Genomic DNA, 21,230 nt, shown 5'->3' on the forward strand with positions numbered 1-21,230 from the left:
CCAAAGACATACTGATAGGGAATCTAGATTGTGAGCCCCAATGGGGACAGTGCCCATAATGTCTGTAAAGTGCTGTGGAATTAATGGTGCTATATAAGTGAGTAAAATAAATAAAAAATCAATTTTAATCAATAGATCTTTGAAGAATAATAAGTTCCACAATTGGATGTGTTTTTTAAAAAATGTTCCTGTGCTGAGATAATCTTATGTATGTGCCCCTGCTATGTACTGTGTAATGTTTTTTTCTGACTGTGTAGGAACATGGTCTGATAATACTACATCTTCTGGGCAGGGGAGTAAGTAAAAAAGTATACAGACATTACAGCACAGGACAGCATATAATTCTTTCTTTGAGGTAAAACATTTTTTAAAAACAGGCAGGAAAATGCTTTATCTAAAAAAAAAAAATCAGCTGTGACCCCATGCTGTCCTCTCTGTATATTCTCTTTTCCTTCCTCCCCTGGCCAGGAGGTGTGGTATGATCAGACTATGTTCCTGTACGGTCAGACATGGCCATTACACAGTACACAGCAGGGGCACATTTATAAGATTATCTCAGCACAGGGACATTTTATTTAAATGCATCCAATTGTGGAAATTATTATTATTCCAAGATGTATTGATAAAAATCAACTTTAAAATTTATTTTGTTTGTGGGAAAACCCCTTTAAGCTTTACCAATCAAAAGATTTCTCCGCGCTGACCACATGTGACTTTACACTTCCAATCTCTACAAAGACTTGTGATTTGTCTTGCCTACCCGTTCCTGTCTTACCCGGGTCTGAAGGCTGATGCCCATCCAGGAATAAACTTTGGGTCTCTAGTGAACAAGAGGATGGCAAAAAGACAAAAGAAGACGAAGACTGCCTTCTCTGCAAAGCTGAAAAAAAGAACCACATTAGTTATAGGATTAAATATAAAGTATTTATGGAAACTATCCATGGCATTACTCAGGTTGGTTTCTTTATAGGCTATGCACTGTTTTTCAACAATTAGTTCACTATTTTTTTGGATACCATATTCCACTATCTATATGGGCAATACGGGTATTTTTTGAGCAATATGCATGGAAGTGGTACTATTTATGGACACTATACTGGAGAGTATACGTGGCTGCCACTATATATGAGCACTATTAATAGACACTTTTATGGATGGCACAATTATTAGGTATTGCTGTTACTAACACTATTGAATAGAAGCTGATATGTTGTATGGGTAGTGCTGTGCAGGGGTGGACTTATCATTGGTGCAACCTGTGCTGCTGCACAGGAGCCCAAGAGGTAAGGGGGCCCATTTCTACCTCCAAAGCAGGTGCAATTTTGCATTTTTAGGAGCTCTTGGGCTGCAAAGGTCCCATATATTGTTCTTGCACAGGGGCCCTTTTTGCCTGTGTCCACCAGTGGTGCTGTGACATGGGGTTAGCACTATTGTATAGCCATTGGTCATTGCTCAGGTGTGTGTACTATACATTCTTTACAGTAATGTTTTCTCTGGGTACGCAGAGAAATTGTTAATATAAAAAATATGTTTTACATTGAGGGGAAGGAGGTCCGAGCTGAACTTTTTCATCAGGTGAAAGAAAGTGTCACTTCATCTATGGCCCTTTTAACAGTTAAAGGGACAGTTCTCCTATACATATCTAGCAGGGGTTCAAGGAAAAATGTACAACTGGGGCACATTTTTAAACTCTTGCTTTTTTCTACTCACATAATAGGTCCGAGTTTACGATAATCTTCCCTTACTACTTCTCTTGCTTTGGCTTCTGCATCTGATCTAATCTCAGACTTCTCCTTCTTTCTGCAGCTGATAGATAAATGGAAAATTACATAATATTTTTAATGGAAAACAAAGTGAAAAAACTATTTAAAGAATGTGTTAACTGCCAATATTTCCATCATACCTTAAGCTGATAGCTCCATGTAAAATCGAGATCCATAGCCAACTAAGGATAAGGAATAAAATCATCAGGGGGCAGGCAAAGACGAACCAGGATCCAAAATTGATCACATCACAAGCCGGGAAATAACTGGAAAGAACAAAATAAAGTTTAGGTTTTTCTTGTTCATCTCGAAAGCCATATGTACCACGGTTTGTAACACGAGGCTAGGAACGCTACTTAAACATCACATCATACTACGCTTACTCAAACTCAAACTCATTATGTCACAAACCGTGCAGGGCACGGGATCTTGTTTGCCTACATTGGCTCCTATATGTTCTTTGCTGTTTTATTTGTTGGCCATACACAACTGCCTTATTAAAAAAAAATTAGTATTCTTACAATTTTTCACACTTGCTACTTGGGCATCTTTAAACTAATGCTTCCTTTCAAGAAGAGTTTACAGCAGGCTCTTTATCATCAGAGGCAGGATTACAATAACCGGTGACACCTCTACACACAGCTGATAGCACAGGATCCACCAATCACAATAGGTGACGTCCCTCCCTTCACATTTGCACATGCTCATTAGACACTTCAATATACAGTAAAAGATAAGGTCAGGATCTGACCATTGTGGCTATGCACATGTGTTGTTTCCTGGACCAATAGGAAGTTTGGGCAGAATTATCAAAAACAGCGTTATTCACGTCGGTCTTGATGAGGAGATGTACTGGAGTCAGATGCTCCTGATTCATGAAGAGGCGCACACCTCAAATCCCACTCCAGTGCCTGCTGGAGTAAGATTCATGGCATAGTGAATACCGCTGCTCATCATGAATTTGACGAGTGGTGGTCGCCATGTCCCCGTCCTGCCTACTTTGTCAGAGTCAGATGAAAATGGTGGGAGAATGCCAAAAGTAGCAACATTTTAGCACAGCTTCAAGTTTTGCCAAAATTATGCAACTTTTCAAAGCTTTTTACACCAGTACATAAAAGCTTTGATGAATCAGGCATTTAGAGTCTAAAAAAGCCACACTTGCCAGTGTGAAAAATGCGAAGTTATATTTTTTTATTTTTAATACAGAATGTGAGGTGTAAAAAAAGAAAAAAAATTGCCAAAAAATAAATAAATAATTACATTTAAAGAGAACCTGTCAGCACAATTTTGTAATGTAACATAAAGACATGGCTGTAAAGGCGCTCTAATATTGATTCGGTGCACAGGGGTCGGACTGTGCACTGGGTCTTCTCCTCCCTGTCTATGATTCTCCACCGCCACTGCCTTCAAATGGTGATTATAGAAGAACCACAAAGTGGATTCTTCATCAAAGGTATCAATGTAATCAGTATTACAGTGCCACTACAGCCATGCCTTTAAAGGCTTTACATTACAAAATCTTGCTGACAGGTTCTCTTTAACATTGAAACCTAATTTTAACAATAGGCCATTTTCTGATAATTGCTTCCCTTTGAGAATTATCGTATATATAACACCTTCTCAGTTGTCCAAGAAGAATGAGGTTTGGTGCTGTCCCAGTGAGGGTGGCGGTTCCTCCAATACTGGCTGAGTACGGGATAGAGATAAGAAATGCCTTCCAGATCCTATTTTGATATTCACGCTCTTTCTCCATGTCCGCATGATTCTCAGTGGGTATGTCCACCTTCTCTTGGGCTTCTTTGCTTTAGAAATAATGACATATGGATTTTATTAGTAAAGTTTACAAAACTCTATGGCATTAGGAAAGAAGTATGGAGGCCGCAGGTGGCTGACTAATGGTTTACCGTATATCTCAGTATGCCGATTGTATGGGTACAAGAATGGCATTAGTCATTGACTTGGCTGACAAACAACTGCTCAGTGGATGGATAAATGAGCAATGAAAAAGCTCTATGGCCCCTTTAAAAATGTACAGGTGGGTAGAGATAGATAGATAGATAGATAGATAGATAGATAGATAGATAGATAGATAGATAGATAGATAGATAGATAGATAGATAGATAGATAGATAGATAGATGATAAAAAAAAATGCAGCAGAACATGTATATGTGAATTTTTGGGTACACTACTTGAGAACACCCAGTCAGGATCAGTTTCACAATCGTACCTTCAGCACCGAATAATCTCTATTACATGGCTCTGTCCGCCCCCATTGTCCTGTTTAAACTATCATTAACTTTTATTTCTCATTCCTTCCTAATCTCTTTCTGGAATTAGTGGGAAGTGTCACACAAAGGCGTAAGATCCATATCTAGATTCTATAGAACCGTCCTTGCTGCATTCACTCTCAGAGCCAGCGACATGATAAGAAAACTATACATTACTTGTTTCTTCTTTTAGAAGGAATGTCTCCTCGAAGAATGATTATTGCTTAAAAAATCAGGTTTTTAGCAAAATATAATTTTTCAGAAAAATGTAATACTTACTTTTTAATTTTCCATCTTACTATCAATATAAATGAAAACAGGAATCTTGCTATTTTCCCACATGCTAGACTTACACTTCCGGTTCTGTGCAGAAGACTACTCGGCAGTCTCTGAATAACTGATCATACAGGATCCACCATTCACAACTTGTGATGGTCACAGCTCACCTCCTCTCCCTCCATCCACAATGACCTTTTGCTCAGATTAGAGCATGATCAATATGTAGAAGAAAAGGAAGTACGAGTGTAGAATTAGGCCTATGATGAGAATGTTTTAAGCACTGTGGCATGAAATGTTATTGATTATATTTACTTGTTTATTTATTTTTTTCATTCTTCCCCCATGTTAAAAAAAAATCTGCTGACTTTCATTAAATAGAACCATCTGTCTCAGCAATGCTCCCACAGCTGCAAGGCTTGCTACCATGTGGTCTTTTGTAACAAGCCTTGCACTTTAGTAAGATATCAGTCTTTGATTAGTGGGCACACAATCTCATGGACCCCTAGTGAGCAATGTAGCAAGCAGTGTCACATCCCCTTCATTGTTTACACGGGCAGATCGCCATACATGCAGCAAATTGCAATAGGACGATGCATATGGAGCTGCTCGCAGGGATTGTTACAATGTATTAGAGTTCTCCCATTCTTCTGTTTGCTGATGGCGGCTGTTGTATGATTTGGGGGAAAATTAACTGAAGTTTTGTTTCCAACTAAATTTTTATTTTTTTTCTGGACAGATTTAAAACATTTTTCTTAATGGACAAAAAAAAAACAAGTGAACTGTGTGGGAATTTCTGGACAGTTGACAACCCTGAAATCAAATGACTACCATTTTCTTGGCTAGAGTATGTGCACACGTCTTTTTCACGCGGATTCCGCCAGGAACCAGCCTGAAAACAGCATTTGAAAAACATCAAAAAGAAGGAACATACGGTATGCACTGCAATGTCAAAATGACTTGCTGTGCATATGTTCCATCTTTTGTATGTTCTTTTAATGGCTTAAGGTTTTGAAATCCATGAAGCCCTGTAACAAGTAAGCGATCCATTCTTCTGGTTCTAACCATAATTCTTATTTGAAGGTATGTACACATTGATTTCCGCTGAGTTTTTGAAGCGGAAACTTCAAGTTTTTAAGGAGGATTTGGAGAGTTTCCACTCAGTTTCTACTTCAAATACTCCTCAAAAAACTCAGTGTGAACATATCCTAAATCGGGACACAAAAAGTTTTATTTTATCCATGGCAAAGCTATGTCCATTACAGCACAAAATCAAATCCTATTCAAACCAAATAAGAAAAAGTGCGGTGAACTGAAGATAAGGGTGTATTTTCTCCAGATCTCTATTCATGCAATGCATTTCGATGTCAGGTTGACTCCTTCATCAGGTATAGTAAGTTATACAGAGTCTCCTCCCTTATATAGAGGATGGAAGTAACTTATACACGGCTTAAAACAATAAATAAATGATTAAAACCAATCCACACTGGCACCTGAATGGTTAAATGAAACCATTGAAAACCCAAGATAGGGTCTCCAGTCCTAGCAGATCCACAAATATAAATATTTTATTATTATTATTTTAAATAATTTTAATGACATCATATATAGACTCTACACCAGGCGTGGGAAATTAATTTTCCCCAGGGGCTACATGGGAGAACATGACTGTTTTGAATGACCAAACCTATAGGCTGAAATTAATTATACTCAATATTAATATTAACATATTGACAATTCTAATTATTATTTTATATTTATTTTATCACTTAATATTGAGCAGTATACTGACATCCTTTATATACAGCATGTCTCCACACATCCTTCCTATATGCAGCATGAGCCCCCACATAACCTCTAATATACAGTATGAGCCCCCACACAGCCCCTATATACAGTATGAGCGTCCAATATACAACATGAGCCCCCACATAGCCTCCTATATACATTATGAGCCTCCAAATAGCCTCCAATATACAGCATGAGCCCCCACACAGTCCCCTTTATACAGCATGTGCCCCCACACAGCCCCCTATATATAGCATGGTCTCACACAGCCCCTTATATGCATCATGAGCCCCACATAGCCCGTATATACACTATGAGCCTCCAATATACAGCATGAGCCCCCACACAGCCCCCAATATACAGTTTGAGCCTCCAATATACAGCATGAGCCCCACACAGCCCCCTATATACAGAATGATCTCACTCAGCCCCTTATATACAGCATGAGCCCCCACGCAGCCTCCAATATACAGTATGAGCCTCCAAATAGCCTCCAATATACAGCATGAGCCCACAAACAGCCCCCTATATACAGTTTGAGCACCCACATTGCTTTTAATCATTTATTTATTGATTTAAGCTGTGTAGAAGTTACTTACCTCTCCTACATAAGGGAGGAGGCTCTCTATAACATACTGTCCCTGATGAAGGAGTCAACCTGAGTTTGAAACGCGTTGTATGAAAAAAGAAGGGGGCTGGAGGCAAGTGCAGCTAGAAGGAAGCCCCACATCACCGGGATTGGCCAGGAGGGTGCAATTTTTAAAACAAAGGGATCAGGATTGGGTATAAGCGTGGAGGGACGGGCATTTAAAGGGGGAGGGGGGGGAGTATATTAAGGAAAGTGCGGAGAAAATACTCAGTCCAGCAGGGGAATCATAAGTGAAAGTAGTGAAAGTGCACAGAGTAAGAAAATTTCCAACTTACCCATTGTTTGCGGATACTACCAGGCGTTATGGAGACGGTTGACTCCCTGATCACCAGGCTGAGAGACGCAGCGAGATCCAGGCATGGAGGGTGGCTAGAATCCCAGCTGTCCGAATTGCTGGGGAATGCCAGGGCGGAAGAATCGCCGTCGGGGTCAGGTAGAAGCACCAAGAGAACGCGGCCCCCGAGAGGCTTTCACCGGAGATTGCCAGCACGTGCAGCAGGCGCAGGCTGCGGAGCCCCTCAGGGGACCCTGCGTTTGGTGAGCATGGCGGCATAATCCCACGCCGCCGCGCCCGCCACGGCAGGAATCCGCCCAGCCGGCCTGCGGGCACTGCCGTCAGCGTATCGCGGTCCGCGACTGAAGTTACTCCCCCACCGGATGTGCGGCCTGCTCCGGTGGTGCGCCGCAGTAACAGAGCCCGGGCCGCTCCGGAAGCAAGGCCCGTGCTACAGCAGCGCCATCAGCCGGGGGGTGGGGCCTCCCCGGAAGTGCGGCCTGCGTCATCGCCGGTATAGGAAGTGAGCGGTGGGCACAGATATCTGTCCCCCGCAACAAGAGCCGGCGGCGCCGGGTTTCAAATAAAAAGGGGGCCAGAGGGACCAGCAGCACGGCAGGCACACCTGGCGATGTACCAGTCGGGGTGCCTGTTAGACAGAGCAGCAGGAGCAGACAGCACAGTGGATATACGGGCAGGCAGCAGCACTTTGAGGACCTGCTGCCTGGCTCAAGTCATCCAACCCTGGGTAGTGGAGGGGCGGGCAGCAGCATGATGTTGCCTGGTTCAGAGGGGGCAACTTCGGGTGTATCGGTGTCCGTGCAGACAGAAAAGGATAAAGTGGATGCCGTAAAATTGGATGATAGGGCAAAAGGGGAGGTATATGTGTGCTTTGAGGGGCCGTTGGGGGCACACTTGAAGAAAGAGGTTAAAGAAAAAATCTGGGGGGATGAATATGTTGAAATTTTTTCCCTTCTTACATTGGAAAAGTTTAATCTGGATAAGGGAAAAAAGGACGACAGTAGAAAAGAGGAGGAAGAGAAGCGTAGGTGGAAGTTGATTCCTCAGACGTTTGTCAATTGGTTGCAAGCTTTTGTAATAATGGCTAGCGTCACTGGAGAAAAAGCTCCGGATAATTGCTCGGGTTTATTTTGCTACCTAGATGCTATTGGGGAGGCTCATCGTACTTATGGGGGCCAGAAATGGTTACGATACGATGAGCAATTTCGGCAGAGGAAGGCAGTCCGCCCGGAGATTAGATGGGATCAAAAGGACATAGGGTTGTGGCTGAAGGTTATGGCTCCGGTGAGGTATGGGCAGTCCTTTCCCGGGAGCGGCAGTAGTGGGAACCAATCAGCAGGACATGGGGGAAGTAGCCAAGGGGCACAAAGCTATAGGAAGGAAACGGGAACTTGTTGGCAATTTAATGACGGGCAATGTAAGTATGGGAACTCCTGCAAATTTAAAAATGTGTGCTCCCATTGTAACGGAAGTTCACATGGAGCATCTAAATGCTTTAAGAAGGGTAAGGGAAAGCTGCCAGTGGGTACCGGTCAAGGCTTCACGAGATGGCCCCCTTTCTAAGTAGGTATCCCGATCAGTTGAAGGCTAAGGTCATTTCAGATGTTTTTTTGGAGGGCTTTAGAATTCCTCCTCCTGATCACGAGGTCTTCTTTTCTGTTAAGAATTTGATGTCGGCTTCCCTTCATCTGGATGTGGTTAGTGTGAAGTTGGCAAAAGAGGTTGAATTGGGTAGAATGCCTGGACCGTTTCAGGAATTACCTAGTAGTAAGGTAATTATTTCGCCGTTGGGGGTTGTGCCCAAGAAAGAGCTGAACAAGTTTCGTTTGATTCAGCATTTGTCATACCCTAAGGGGCTTTCCGTGAATGATGGCATTGCGCAAGAATTGTGTTCGGTTGAGTATACATCATTCGATGTGGCGGTGCAATGGGTACGGAGATACAGGCCAGGATCATTGCTAGCTACTGATATCGAGTCGACTTTTAGGTTGCTGCCAGTTCACCCGGATCGCATCCCGTTCTTAGGTTGTTTTTGTAAACGGAAATACTATGTGGATTGGTGTTTGCCAATGGGTTGCGCAATTTCGTGTTCCTTGTTTGAAACGTTTAGTACCTTTTTGGAATGGGTGCTGAGGGACTTGGCATCAGTTCAGTCAGTCATTCATTATTTGGATGACTTTTTGTTTATAGGTCCTCCGCAATCGTTGTTGTGTAGGAATTTGTTAGGTACTATGGTGTGGGTAGCGGATAAATTGAGTCTGCTCAAGCAGGAGGTTGATAGAGATAGGAGGTTGCATAAGGTGACGCTGAAGGAGTTACAATCACTGCTAGGTCATTTGAATTTTGCATGCAGGATTATGCCAATGGACAGAATATTTTGTCGCAGATTGTCAGGGGCGACAGCGGGAGTGCGTAAGCCGCATCATTTCATTCGTTTAAATAAGGACCAGAAGGAGGATTTGAAGGTTTGGAAGTTGTTTTTGGAAAATTATAACGGCAGGTCGTTAATTCAGCACGAGTTTTTGAGCAGTTTTGATTGTGAGATTTTTACAGATGCTGTAGGAGGTGCTGGTTATGGGGCCTACTGGAAGGGGCGTTGGAGTGTTGGAGTATGGCCGAGTCTGTGGCAGGAGAGGGGTGTTACGAGCAACCTGGCGTTTTTGGAATTGTTTCCTATCGTAGTTGCGGTTTCAATTTGGGGGGAGTGTTTTGCGAACAGAAGAATACGGTTTCATTGTGATAACATGGGAGTGGTGTCAGTAATCAACAGCTTGTCGGCTTCATCTCCGCCTGTGATTAGGCTGCTGAGGGAACTAGTTCTATGTTGTCTTAATTTGAATGCTTGGTTTACGGCAGTCCATATTCCAGGTGTACAAAATTCCATCGCAGATGCCTTGTCTCGTTTCCAGTGGGATCGTTTCCGGGCGCTAGCACCAGAGGCAGAGGACGTGGGACAGGAATGCCCTTTGCATCTGTGGCAGCTGGTTATGGAGGAGCGGGACGGTTAATTCAGGAATCCATTACAAGGCAGACCTGGTCATCATACGAGGCATCGTGGCGAGTATGGCAAAGTTGGTTACTTCAGTGGGGCTTGGTGGAGAATGACGGCGATAGAGAGATGGCGGTGTTGTTTCTTGTGGGAAGGGCAGCGGAAATTGGGTGGTCTGTTTCAAAAGTGGGCAAATTCGTTGCAGGTCTAGCGTTTGGTTTTAAATTGCAAGGGAAAAAAGATGTTACGAAGTTCTTTTTAGTGGAGCAAGCACTTAGGGGCTTTAGGAGAGGGGGTAAGGTTTTAGATAAAAGAGGACCGATGTCTTTTAGCATCTTGGAAAGGTTGGGTTTAGTGATGGATAAGATAAGTTGCTCAGTTTTTGAAGCTACACTGTTTAGGTTGGCTTTTTCATTGGCGTTTTTTGGTGCGCTGAGATTAGGCGAGTTGGTAGCAGGTGTGGAAAGACAGATCAATTGGGCAGAGGCAAGCGGGTAGTATTGGGTGAGATAAATGGAGCTTTCATGTGCCCAAGGTAATGTTTAATGGCGTACTGGCAGGTTTGGTTTGGGCGGGTGGGCCCCTTATTATGCCATGAAAATGGGGAGTTTTTGTCACGTTTTCAATTCATAGCGGTATTTAAGAAAGGAATTCGGGAGTTGGGCCTTAGCCCGGAGGTGTACGGCTCACATTCTTTCAGAATTGGTGCGTCATCAGAAGCGGATGGTTTGGGTTTGGGCAAGGACGTGATACAACGCATCGGGAGGTGGAGTTCTGATCGTTATTTGTCCTATGTACGGCAGTAGGTATGGGGCTTATGTTTTTTATCTTGATAAGTGTTGAATTCCTTTTGGTTGTGTGTTGCAGGTGGCGTACTGTTGTTAGCATGGATTCTGGGACACTCTTTTGTCCACTGGGGGGCGCTGCGGGCGGACGTGAGGCCAGACGGTAGGCAATTGGGTTTTAGTAGAGAGCAAGTGGTGGTTCGGTGGCTCGGCTTTAGAGGGATGGTGTGGAGAAGAGTGCTTCCTGAATTTCATAAGGCAGCCCGTTTGGACCGTACGACGGATATTTTGGTGGTACATGCGGGTGGGAATGATTTGGGGGCCCGCCCGGTTAGGGAATTGATTAGGGATATTCGTTTTGATTTTTTAAGATTTGGACATCCTTTCCTGAGGTGTTGACGGTTTGGTCTGACAAAAAATGGGAAAAAAATGGAGGGAGGCTAGATCTTTGAAGGGGATTAATAGGGTACGAGTGAAGTTGAACAGAGCCATAGTAGCTTTTGTGTCCAGGAACGGGCGAGTGAACGTTCGACATTTTGAACTCGAGGCTGGGTTGGAAATTTTTGGGCAAAGGATGGCGTGCACTTGAATGACATTGGTATCAATTTGTGGGCATTGGCTATACAGGAGGGGATTGAGAGGGCTTTGGTGGTGTTGGGGCACTCACGAGCCTGAGGTGGTCAGGGCTGTTTGTTTGTGGCGGGGGGTGGGGTTCTTGGAGTTGACACAGAAGTGTCGGTGGAAAGAATTTGATAAAATTACAGGCAGTTTGTTAATTGGAGTGGGGTGATCTGGCACTTGGTTTTGGGCTCTGGATGGGGTTTTACCCTGGGAGCTTTTGGTGCCCTTGAGCTGGTGATGGATGGCTGAGGGTAACATGGCGGTTCGAGTTTTGGTTTAATTTATGCCAGATCTAATTTTTAACCCTCCCTTCTTATTTATTTTATAACACTGTTAATATGTTAATGTTGTTTGTTAATAAAATGGCCGCTGTGGCCATATTTATCCAAAAGAAATACAGGTGCAGTGTTTTTATTTGGTGGGAAAAAGTGAGTGCTGGAGGATGGGAGGGGCATTGTAAAGGGTGGAACCCAGGTTGGCCGTACACGGTCAAGATCCAGAGAACATACACCCTTGTCTACCCTCTGTGGCAGCACCCAGGAATCTCTGCTCTTTTATATGTTTCTTCCCACCAGTGTGTGGGTCATCAGTCGGAGTAGCAGCCCTTCATTCTTATAAATATGGAGTTGTGATGGGTCACAACCCCGGCAGGTGAGCATATACAATCCTTTGCTCGCTGTGTCTTATATAGGAGGTAACACACTTGGAACACCTGTTCACTTTTTTTTTTTCAAATCAAAAACAAATCCTACCTAGACTGTCTTTCTGGAACCACCTTTTTTCCCACAGTTGCAACCGGGCCTATTTTGAACCCATTTTAGAGAAAACACTTTTCTCTGCTAAACTAAAGATGGCCATAGTCATCATACACGTCTGATGGCTGACAGCCGAGCGTTCATTCACTAGTCCGCGATCTGTCCTGACTCCCCCGTACAGAGGAACATTCGGCTCATTTTAACGTTCATGAGTCTTCTAAGGGAAGAGCAGGGAAAGCCTCTGCCAAACGGTTTTAAGCAGTGGCTTATCTCCTGAAAAAAAAAATTCACACTGGCCGACCATTCCAGGGGGAGAATCGGGCCTTCTTATAGATTAGACTGATGGGCGATCCGGCCAATATTTAAATTAGCTTTGAGAAAATACAATTTTTTTTATGATTCCTTTTTTTAAATGTCTTGTAAAAATCCAGACTGCTGACAGCTATGAATAAATGACTTACTCTTCAGCGCAGGTGAGTAGCTGCAGTTCTGTAGGGACCTGGTGTAAACCATTCTCCTGTAATGCTGCTGGTTAATAAAGAAAATAAAATATATCAACAGCAAGCAACATTTACCTACACATCTTCGTATCTCCTCTTAGGTTACACAGGATATAAATACACCTCCATATAGTTGGTGCCCCTAAAATTATGGTTAGAGGACTAGATTGGAGAGGTCAAATAAATCAAACTTTAGGCCTCAATCAGACATACATTTTTCACGCATATGTTCTTTCCGAGATGTTCGCGGATGGAAAACAGGCCCAAAAGTGCTCATAACTAACCCAAATGTACTGGGGTTAGTTGTTTGTTGTGGCATCCTGGCATGCCAAGCATGATCCCACTCCGTGACCCCTCTTGTGAAGTGAGATCTCACTCTTTGCCCAAACCCAGCACTTCCACATACCTTACAAAAAACAATCCCATCAAAATGCTTATCCTCTTAATATATTTTAATCATCATATTATATAGCACTGTGTACTTACAATTGCTCATTTTGCCTTTCTACCTACTTAATTCTTCTCTTTTCCATTAGGTCAATGACATCACGTGATTAAAAACTGACAAGCTGAATCCTTCTAAGCTCTATGTAGAAACATGAGGTCTGTTTACCCTGCATGGCTTATAAGTCACTGCAAAAGTCCTTGGCAGGAGGAGGAGGGAGCAGCTGGGTCAGGAGTTGAAGAGGGGAATGATTCATGCAGGGACAAGAGACTTCCTGTTTCTACTAAGGCAGAGAAAAGAGAAGAATTAACTTGGGAGAAAGGCAAATGAGCAATTGTAAGTACACAGTGCTATATAATATGATGACCACAATATATGAAGAGGATAAAAGCTTTCATGGGAGGAGTGCTTCTTTAACAAGCGGTTACCATTCAGTAACAGCTTGGTAAAGTACGTAGCAGTGCTGTGTTCGTGCAAGGGGTGAGATCAAGCACCGTGAGTGGGGCTGCGCAGGGTTGTGGGATTCACAACACAGAAGTTCGGACGTGACTTTTGCTAGAAAGTTGAGCTTTTTCGGGAGACATTAGCATTACTTATGAGCACTTTTGGCAATAACTTATATTTAGTAAAATCACTAATTTGGGGCTACCCACTCTTTTATTAAATAAAAAAGGCAGCCACACACTGGCGATAGGTGCTCTTTAAAAAGAAGTGAGTTTATTTTCTTTAGGTTTAAAGGTCTATCCTCCAGATTGTCCATTAACAACGTAGACAACAGTACAGGGGACTTTGATCATAACTTATAGACAAGTACCATTCTTAGCTCACAGTGACTCTTTATAACAAATAACAATTTAGAAAAATATCCATCTTCTTGTCCTCTTTTTAACATTTTTCTTAATGCAATGACCTGACAATGGCTTTGCAGCGGAGGGAACATATGTCATCCATGGGCAATGATCCCATTAGGCCCTGATTTAGAACAAAAAGGCCACAGCACATAGAGAATATAACATTGGCGGACAGCCTTAGGCCATGATTATTTGATGTACAGGGTCCAAACCACCAGTCATCCACCAAAAATTACCTGGGGTGTCGTCATGACTTTTCATAGCATTCTCCCTGCTAAATTTTTCACCAAACAAACTCTTAAGAATGGCATTGGCAATAGGAAGCATCATTGCTGTGGATGCAGTGTTACTCAACCACATGGATAAGAACGCTGTCGTTATCATCATGCCTAGTATAAGCCTGGAATGAAAGAGAAGTATATTTACTCTGCAGGGTGTCAGGAATGGACTATTTCATTGATTAGATTGCTGTAGACTTAAAGGGTAAGTCCACTATTGAATTCAATCTTTAGTGCTGCAAGTATCTAAAAATGTAAAATAACTCAGCAAATAGTCTTGATTAAAGATCTACTGATTTGCGTACACAGCTCCTGTGCCTCCTATGAACAAGACTATAGCTATTGTAACACTGCCTCCTAAGGAGAAGAATATAACTACTATAATACTGTCCCTTTTGTACAAGAAAATAACAAGTATAATACTGCCCCCTATGTACAAGAATATATCTGCTGTAATATTGCCCCCTATGTACAAGAATATAACTACTATAATCCTGTCCCTATGTACAAGAATATACCTACTATAATACTGCCCCCTATGTACCAGATTATAACTACTATAATCCTGCCCCTATGTACAAGAATATATCTACTGTAATATTGCCCCCTATGTACAAGAATATAACTACTATAATCCTGCCCCTATGTACAAGAATATAACTACTGTAATACTGCCCCCTATGTACCAGAATATAACTACTATAATACTGCCCCTATGTACAAGAATATATCTACTGTAATATTGCCCCCTATGTACAAGAATATAACTACTATAATCCTGCCCCTATGTACAAGAATATAACTACTATAATCCTGCCCCTATGTACAAGAATATAACTACTATAATCCTGCCCCTATGTACAAGAATATAACTACTATAATCCTGCCCCTATGTACAAGAATATAACTACTGTAATACTGCCCCCTATGTACCAGAATATAACTACTATAATACTGCCCCTATGTACAAGAATATATCTACTGTAATATTGCCCCCTATGTACAAGAATATAACTACTATAATCCTGCCCCTATGTACAAGAATGTAACTACTATAATACTGCCCCTAACTATAAGAATATAACTACTATAATACTGACCCTATGTAAAAGAATATAACTACTGTACCATCATGTGCTATTGGAAATAATGGATTTGTGGATTTTGCAATAAACGTCAATGATTTTAAAGACCCCTCCTTTTTTGCTGGATATTATTTTCCTTTCTACTATAATACTGTCCCCTATGTACAAGAATAAAACTACTATAATATGTACAGGAATCTAACTCCAATCATACTGTCCCTTATAAACAAGAATATAACTATATTATATGTATATACTATACAATGTTGCCTCCTATATACAAGAATATATAAGTACTATACTATTGCCCCCTATATATAAGTATTTCACTATAATGCAGCACCTTATGGACATAATGAAATAAATTATTTGAAAAAGACAGCCCTTACCGAGCAGGCTGAACTCCCACCAACATGAGCACCTTCAAGGCAATTCTTCTGTGCAGATTCCATTGCTCGATTGCAGCCGCCATAAGAAGTCCACTAAGAAATAGAAAGTTTGTATCCAAGAAGTATTGGGGACAGACTTTGCTGGAGGGCAGGATTCCCAAGAAAGGGAATAGTACTATTGGCAGCATAGCGGTAACAGCCAAAGGCAGCGCTTCTGTGCACCAATATAAAGCCATGAGCAGGACCACGTAGAGGCATTTTCCTTCCTGCAATCCAACCAGTAAATCATATTTATAATCATTGTGGAGAACAAGTGACATCACTATAATCTACAATATTAATTGTATGATATTAGAAATAGGGCAGCTCCTTTACAATCTGCCCAGAATTGCATTTTAGCCCTGTTTACTTGCAGATTGACTCACTGCGATACCAATCACAACCTACAACCAGGAGCGATGCTGTATCTCATATTTTATTTTAAATCTGATTTCATACAACCCCTTTAAAAAATGTTACTACAAATTCTCCTAAGAATTGATTTTCTGTTAAAGGGAACATGTCATTAGGTTTTAGTACCCCCAGCTGATTTAATGTGTCTTAGGTCACTCAAATGCAGATTAAATCCACACCATTGTTTTTTTAATCCTTTATTACTTTCTCGAGTTATGGCTTTGACAATTTTTGTGTAAATGAGCCGCAAGTGCAGGGGGCTTGATCCGGCACTTACTGCTCTCTGGCCTCTCTCCCTCTTTCCTCATCCACTGCCGTCCTCCAGGAACTGAGTGACCTACCTGTCCAGCTGGAAAACCCTCGCACAGCCGCGGCCTTTCCCCCCGGGCGGTGAATGCGCAGATCCATAGTCTGGCTCTCTAAAGGTCATCGGGTCTTGACGGCCCCTGCATGAGGTCTCCTGTGGGTATCGTTGGTCACTCAGACAAGAGTAACCTGTCATTCAGTGATCGGAGGACGGTGAGGGAGGAAAAGAGGGAGAGAGGCTGGAGAGCTGTAAGTGCAGGACAAAGCCCCCTGCACTTGCAGCTCATTTACATAAAAATTAAAAAAGCGATAACTCAAGAAATGAATAAAGGATTGAAAAACAAAGGTGCAGATTTAATCTGCATTACAACGACCTAAGACATATTAGATTATTTGGGGGGGAGGGGGTAATAAAACCTGCGACAGGTTCCCTTTAACATCTTTTCTTAGATGAGAAACAAGTAGTTGAGATTCACAAGACCTTGGTCCAGTGGCCATGTTAGTAGTCCATGGCTGCAGGATCAAGCCCTGCAAAACTCCTTCTACCTTCTGCCATCCCTGCTGCCTCTTCTGATAATTGGCCTAGTGCAAAATCATCTCTATGTCAATCTGTGGCGTAATTGTATCGCAGAGTCTACTAGTCAGAAGAGGTGCCGGGGATGCCGGCAGGGAGTACGACGTTGGCATCGCTTTGACCCGACGGTCACAGACTACCGATATGACCACTGGGCTGGGGTTGTGCACATTGTTTTGTCCAACTCTAGCGACAACCAATAAGGCTGCCATAACCATAACCCCGTGCCAGGCACCGTTTTCCAGACCCCTGAAAGTCAAATCTGCTTAGTTATACAGTCAGGGCCGCCATCAGGGCATTACTGCCCTTACTACTGTATGGGGCCCGGTGACCAGTATTAAAAAATGGGGGACCCCACCTCTCTTTGCTTCTGCTTACCAGGCCTCTTAGGGACAGCAGCTTGGCACATGATGCACCCGGCGGACGGAAATGAGTGCTGTACCTTTAATCCGCAGCCGGGTGTATCATGGTCCTGTGACAGGCTGCGCGGCTTTGGGCGCTCATGTTCAATCTGTTGCGGGGATGGCGGGGGCCGGTCAGGCAAGTGTGTGTCTCAGACAAGGCATTGTGTGTGTCTGTCTGTGTGTGTCTCAGGCAAGGCATTGTGTGTGTGTGTGTTAGGCAAGGCATTGTGTGTGTGTGTGTTTGCTAGTGAGGAGGCGGTGGGCAGTGTGTCTGTGTGTGATAGTGAGGGGGATGCTGCTGAGAGGGAGGCTACTGAGGGGATGCTGCTGAGGGGAGGCTGACGAGAGGGAGGCTACTGAGGGGAGGCTGATGAGAGGGAGGCTACTGAGGGGAGGCTGATGAGAGGAAGGCTGATGAGAGGGAGGCTACTGAGGAGAGGCTGATGAGAGGGAGGCTACTGAGATGATGCTGCTGAGGAGAGGCTACTGAAGAGATGTTGCTGAGGGGAGGCTGATGAGAGGGAGGCTACTGAGGGGATGCTGCTGAGGGGTGAGGGGAGGCTGATGAGAAGGAGGCTAGAGAGGGGATGTTCCTGAGGGGAGGCTGATGAGAGTGAGGCTCCTGAGGGGATGCTGCTGAAAGGAGGCTGGTGAGGGGAGGCTGATGAGAGGGAGGCTACTGAGGGGAGGTTGATGAGAGGGAGGCTGCTGAGGGGAGGCTGATGAGAGGGAGGCTGCTGAGGGGAGGCTGATGAGAGGGAGGCTGCTGAGGGGAAGCTGATGAGGGGAGGCTGATGAGAGGGAGGCTACTGAGGGGATGCTGCTGAGGGGAGGCTGATGAGAGTGAGGCTAGTGAGGATGAGGCTGGTGAGGGGGAGGCTGCTGAGGAGATTCTGCTAAGATGAGGCTGCTGAGGGGACTTTGGTGAGTGGCTGCGGAGCGGGGGCGCCAATTTTGTTTCAAGAGGGTGAATTTATAGGTTATTAATGAATACCAATAAAGATATTTTTAGTTGTGTATAATCGGTGAATGTATATGCAATAATATACCCTGTTTACATTTATTAATTCAGTGATCGCAGGCTGCGGCGGGGGGCAGGAGGCGGCAGTGGGCAAGCTGAGGAGACCATTAAATTCTTCATGACTGGGCGGTGGGCACGGCGGTGCCACTGGCTGTATGAGAAGCTAACTTAAGTCCATGTATTACTTTGTCTACCATTTCACTACGTGATTGTATGATACAATCATTCCCTCCCCCCCCCCTTCCAACCCACAACCAAAATGTATAAGCTACTGGATGATCCTGAGCGATGCTGCAAAACCAAATGCTGAATTACAACATCAAGCGGCCGCGCTCAGGATTCTCCAGGAGCTTATACATTCTGGCTGGGGAGGGGATGATTGATGGAATCTGCAATCAGAAATACAGATTGTAACCAGATTGTGATAATTTTTTTTATAATTAGTTAAAAAAATTGTATATGAGACATTCCCTTAAAGAAAAATAAATAAAATATACCAAAAAAAGAGTATTGGATATTTTTATGAAATGTTTATTAGATTAGAGTAGAGTAGGGCCCGGCCAGGAGAGTCTACCTTGTGGTAGCGGCTTAAGAAATCTTTTGGCCAAAGCAAAAGCTGCCGGTTATGTATGTGATCTGGTGATAAATGGAAACTGTTAATGTGTGATTGGTGAGGACGTGGTGCAGAAGTGGAGTTTTTCCAAGAGTGGGCGGTGACTGTGGAAGGTTCAAGGGGTGGAGGCAGAGCTGGGGCGGAGGCGGAGCTGGGGTGGAGCCTGGGCGGAGGGAGCCCGGAAATTTTGACAGTATGGGGCCCCGAAATTCCTAGTGGCAGTGATACAATACATCTAAATTTGCCATTCAGGAAACTAGAAAAGGTGGCTAACAACATCTATGAATAATTACCAATATTTCAGCCCCAAATCATCTTTGTACTCAATAAATCCTCCAAAAGAGAGATTTGTTGGATGTCCATATTAGAATGGAGATAGTTATAGGACGTGATACGAGGTAGAATGTTTTCTATCATTAGTGAGAATTATTCCCTTAGTATTAGTTTATTTGTTCCTAATTAGAATTATTATGTGTTCCTTTCGTCTTTGGAGATTCCCACTGATTGGAATAATAATGACAATAATGTTATCACATCATGTGTTTTTAAGGAGCTTGACCTGTAAGCCTAAAGCCCCCGTCTCACATAGCGAGATTGCTAGCGAGATCGCTGCTGTGTCACGGTTTTGGTGACGCAACAGCGACCTCACCAGCGATGTCGCTATGTGTGACACTTTGCAGCGATCAGGCCCCTGCTGTGAGGTCGCTGATTTTTAAAAATGAGATTCTCAAAGCACAATCGTTAACAATCCCGAAAAGTAGGAAGAATGGGAAGCATTTAAGGAAACCAGGATGGATGAACACAGAACTTAAACACATGCTAAAAAGAAAGAAAGAAATGTTTATTAAATGGAAAGAGGGAGGCATATCTAAAGAAGATTATAATGCAGTCTGCAGATCCTGTAGGGCACGTATCAGGTTAGCTAAAGCTGACAATGAATTATGGCTTGCAAGAGATGTCAAAAGCAATAAAAAAGGATTTTGGGGGTATGTCAAAAGTAAAAGAAAAGTCAAAGATGCTATAGGATTTTTACAGGATGAAAATGGAGAAATGGTAAGAGAGGATGTTGAGAAGGCCGAACTTTTTAATTCCTATTTTGCATCTGTTTTCTCTCAGAAAGAAAATGTAACATCAACTGATCTTCACTGTCCTTTTAGAGGAATAGAGGAATCCAAGTTATCTGTAAACAGAAAGATTGTGAGGGAATATTTAGCTAACATAAATGAGTTCAAGTCTCCAGGTCCAGATGAATTACACCCCAGAGTACTGAAGGAGATCATAGAAGAAATTTTAGAACCACTCTCCATAATCTTTGAAAATTCTTGGAGAACAGGAGAAGTCCCAGAAGACTGGAGAAGAGCAAATGTTGTTCCTATCTTCAAAAAGGGGAAGAAGGTGGACCCAGGGAACTATAGGCCGGTGAGTCTGACTTCTATACCAGGAAAGATCTTTGAACAAATTATTAAACAACATGTATGTAAGTACATGGATAAGAATGAAGTGATTAACCAGAGTCAGCATGGGTTTGTAACTAACAAGTCATGTCAAACTAACTTAATTTCCTTCTATGACAGAATCACTGACTGGGTGGATCAGGGAAATGCTGTAGATATAGTATATCTTGACTTCAGCAAAGCATTTGACAAAGTATCTCACACCATCCTTATTGAAAAAATGACCAAGTATGCAATGGACCAGGCAACTGTTAGGTGGATTCATAACTGGCTTAGTGATCGGACTCAAAGGGTGGTTGTAAATGGCTTCACATCCAGCTGGATGAATGTCTCAAGTGGGGTACCACAGGGCTCCGTCCTGGGACCTGTATTGTTCAACATCTTTATCAATGATTTAGATGAAGGAATTGAGGGTAAACTGATTAAATTTGCTGATGACACAAAGCTAGGAGGGATAGCTAATACTAGAGAAGAGAGAGAGAGGATTCAAAAAGACCTAAATAAACTGGAGCAGTGGGCAGCAACCAACAGAATGGTTTTTAACAGGGAAAAATGCAAAGTACTACATCTGGGCAATAAAAATGAAAAAAGCATATACAGAATGGGAGGAATAGAGCTAAGCAACAGTACATGTGAAAAAGACTTAGGTATACTAATAGATCATAGA

The 21,230-nt window shown here is 42.9% G+C and overlaps 1 protein-coding gene across 2 annotated transcripts in view; it reads right to left on the reverse strand.

The window, feature by feature from the left end:
• SLC13A3 (solute carrier family 13 member 3) overlaps nucleotides 1–21,230 on the reverse strand; it is a 44,112-nt gene that overhangs the window by 13,082 nt on the left and 9,800 nt on the right. Inside the window, exons 2-8 of one of the 2 annotated variants that reach the window (XM_073683076.1) lie at nucleotides 15,739–16,004; nucleotides 14,223–14,386; nucleotides 12,652–12,715; nucleotides 3,380–3,565; nucleotides 1,904–2,029; nucleotides 1,711–1,806; nucleotides 776–880 (exon numbers count right to left, since the gene is read on the reverse strand). In XM_073683076.1, coding sequence (XP_073539177.1) covers nucleotides 776–880; nucleotides 1,711–1,806; nucleotides 1,904–2,029; nucleotides 3,380–3,565; nucleotides 12,652–12,715; nucleotides 14,223–14,386; nucleotides 15,739–16,004 — 1,007 coding nt within the window. Of the gene's footprint in view, nucleotides 1–775; nucleotides 881–1,710; nucleotides 1,807–1,903; nucleotides 2,030–3,379; nucleotides 3,566–12,651; nucleotides 12,719–14,222; nucleotides 14,387–15,738; nucleotides 16,005–21,230 lie in introns of both variants that reach the window. The other variant, XM_073683075.1, reaches the window with a different exon arrangement.

Source organism: Phyllobates terribilis, unplaced genomic scaffold (genome assembly GCF_046119375.1).
Source record: "Phyllobates terribilis strain yellow unplaced genomic scaffold, ASM4611937v1 Scaffold_5__5_contigs__length_657084704, whole genome shotgun sequence".
In the NCBI taxonomy this organism is placed as follows: Eukaryota; Metazoa; Chordata; class Amphibia; order Anura; family Dendrobatidae; genus Phyllobates; species Phyllobates terribilis.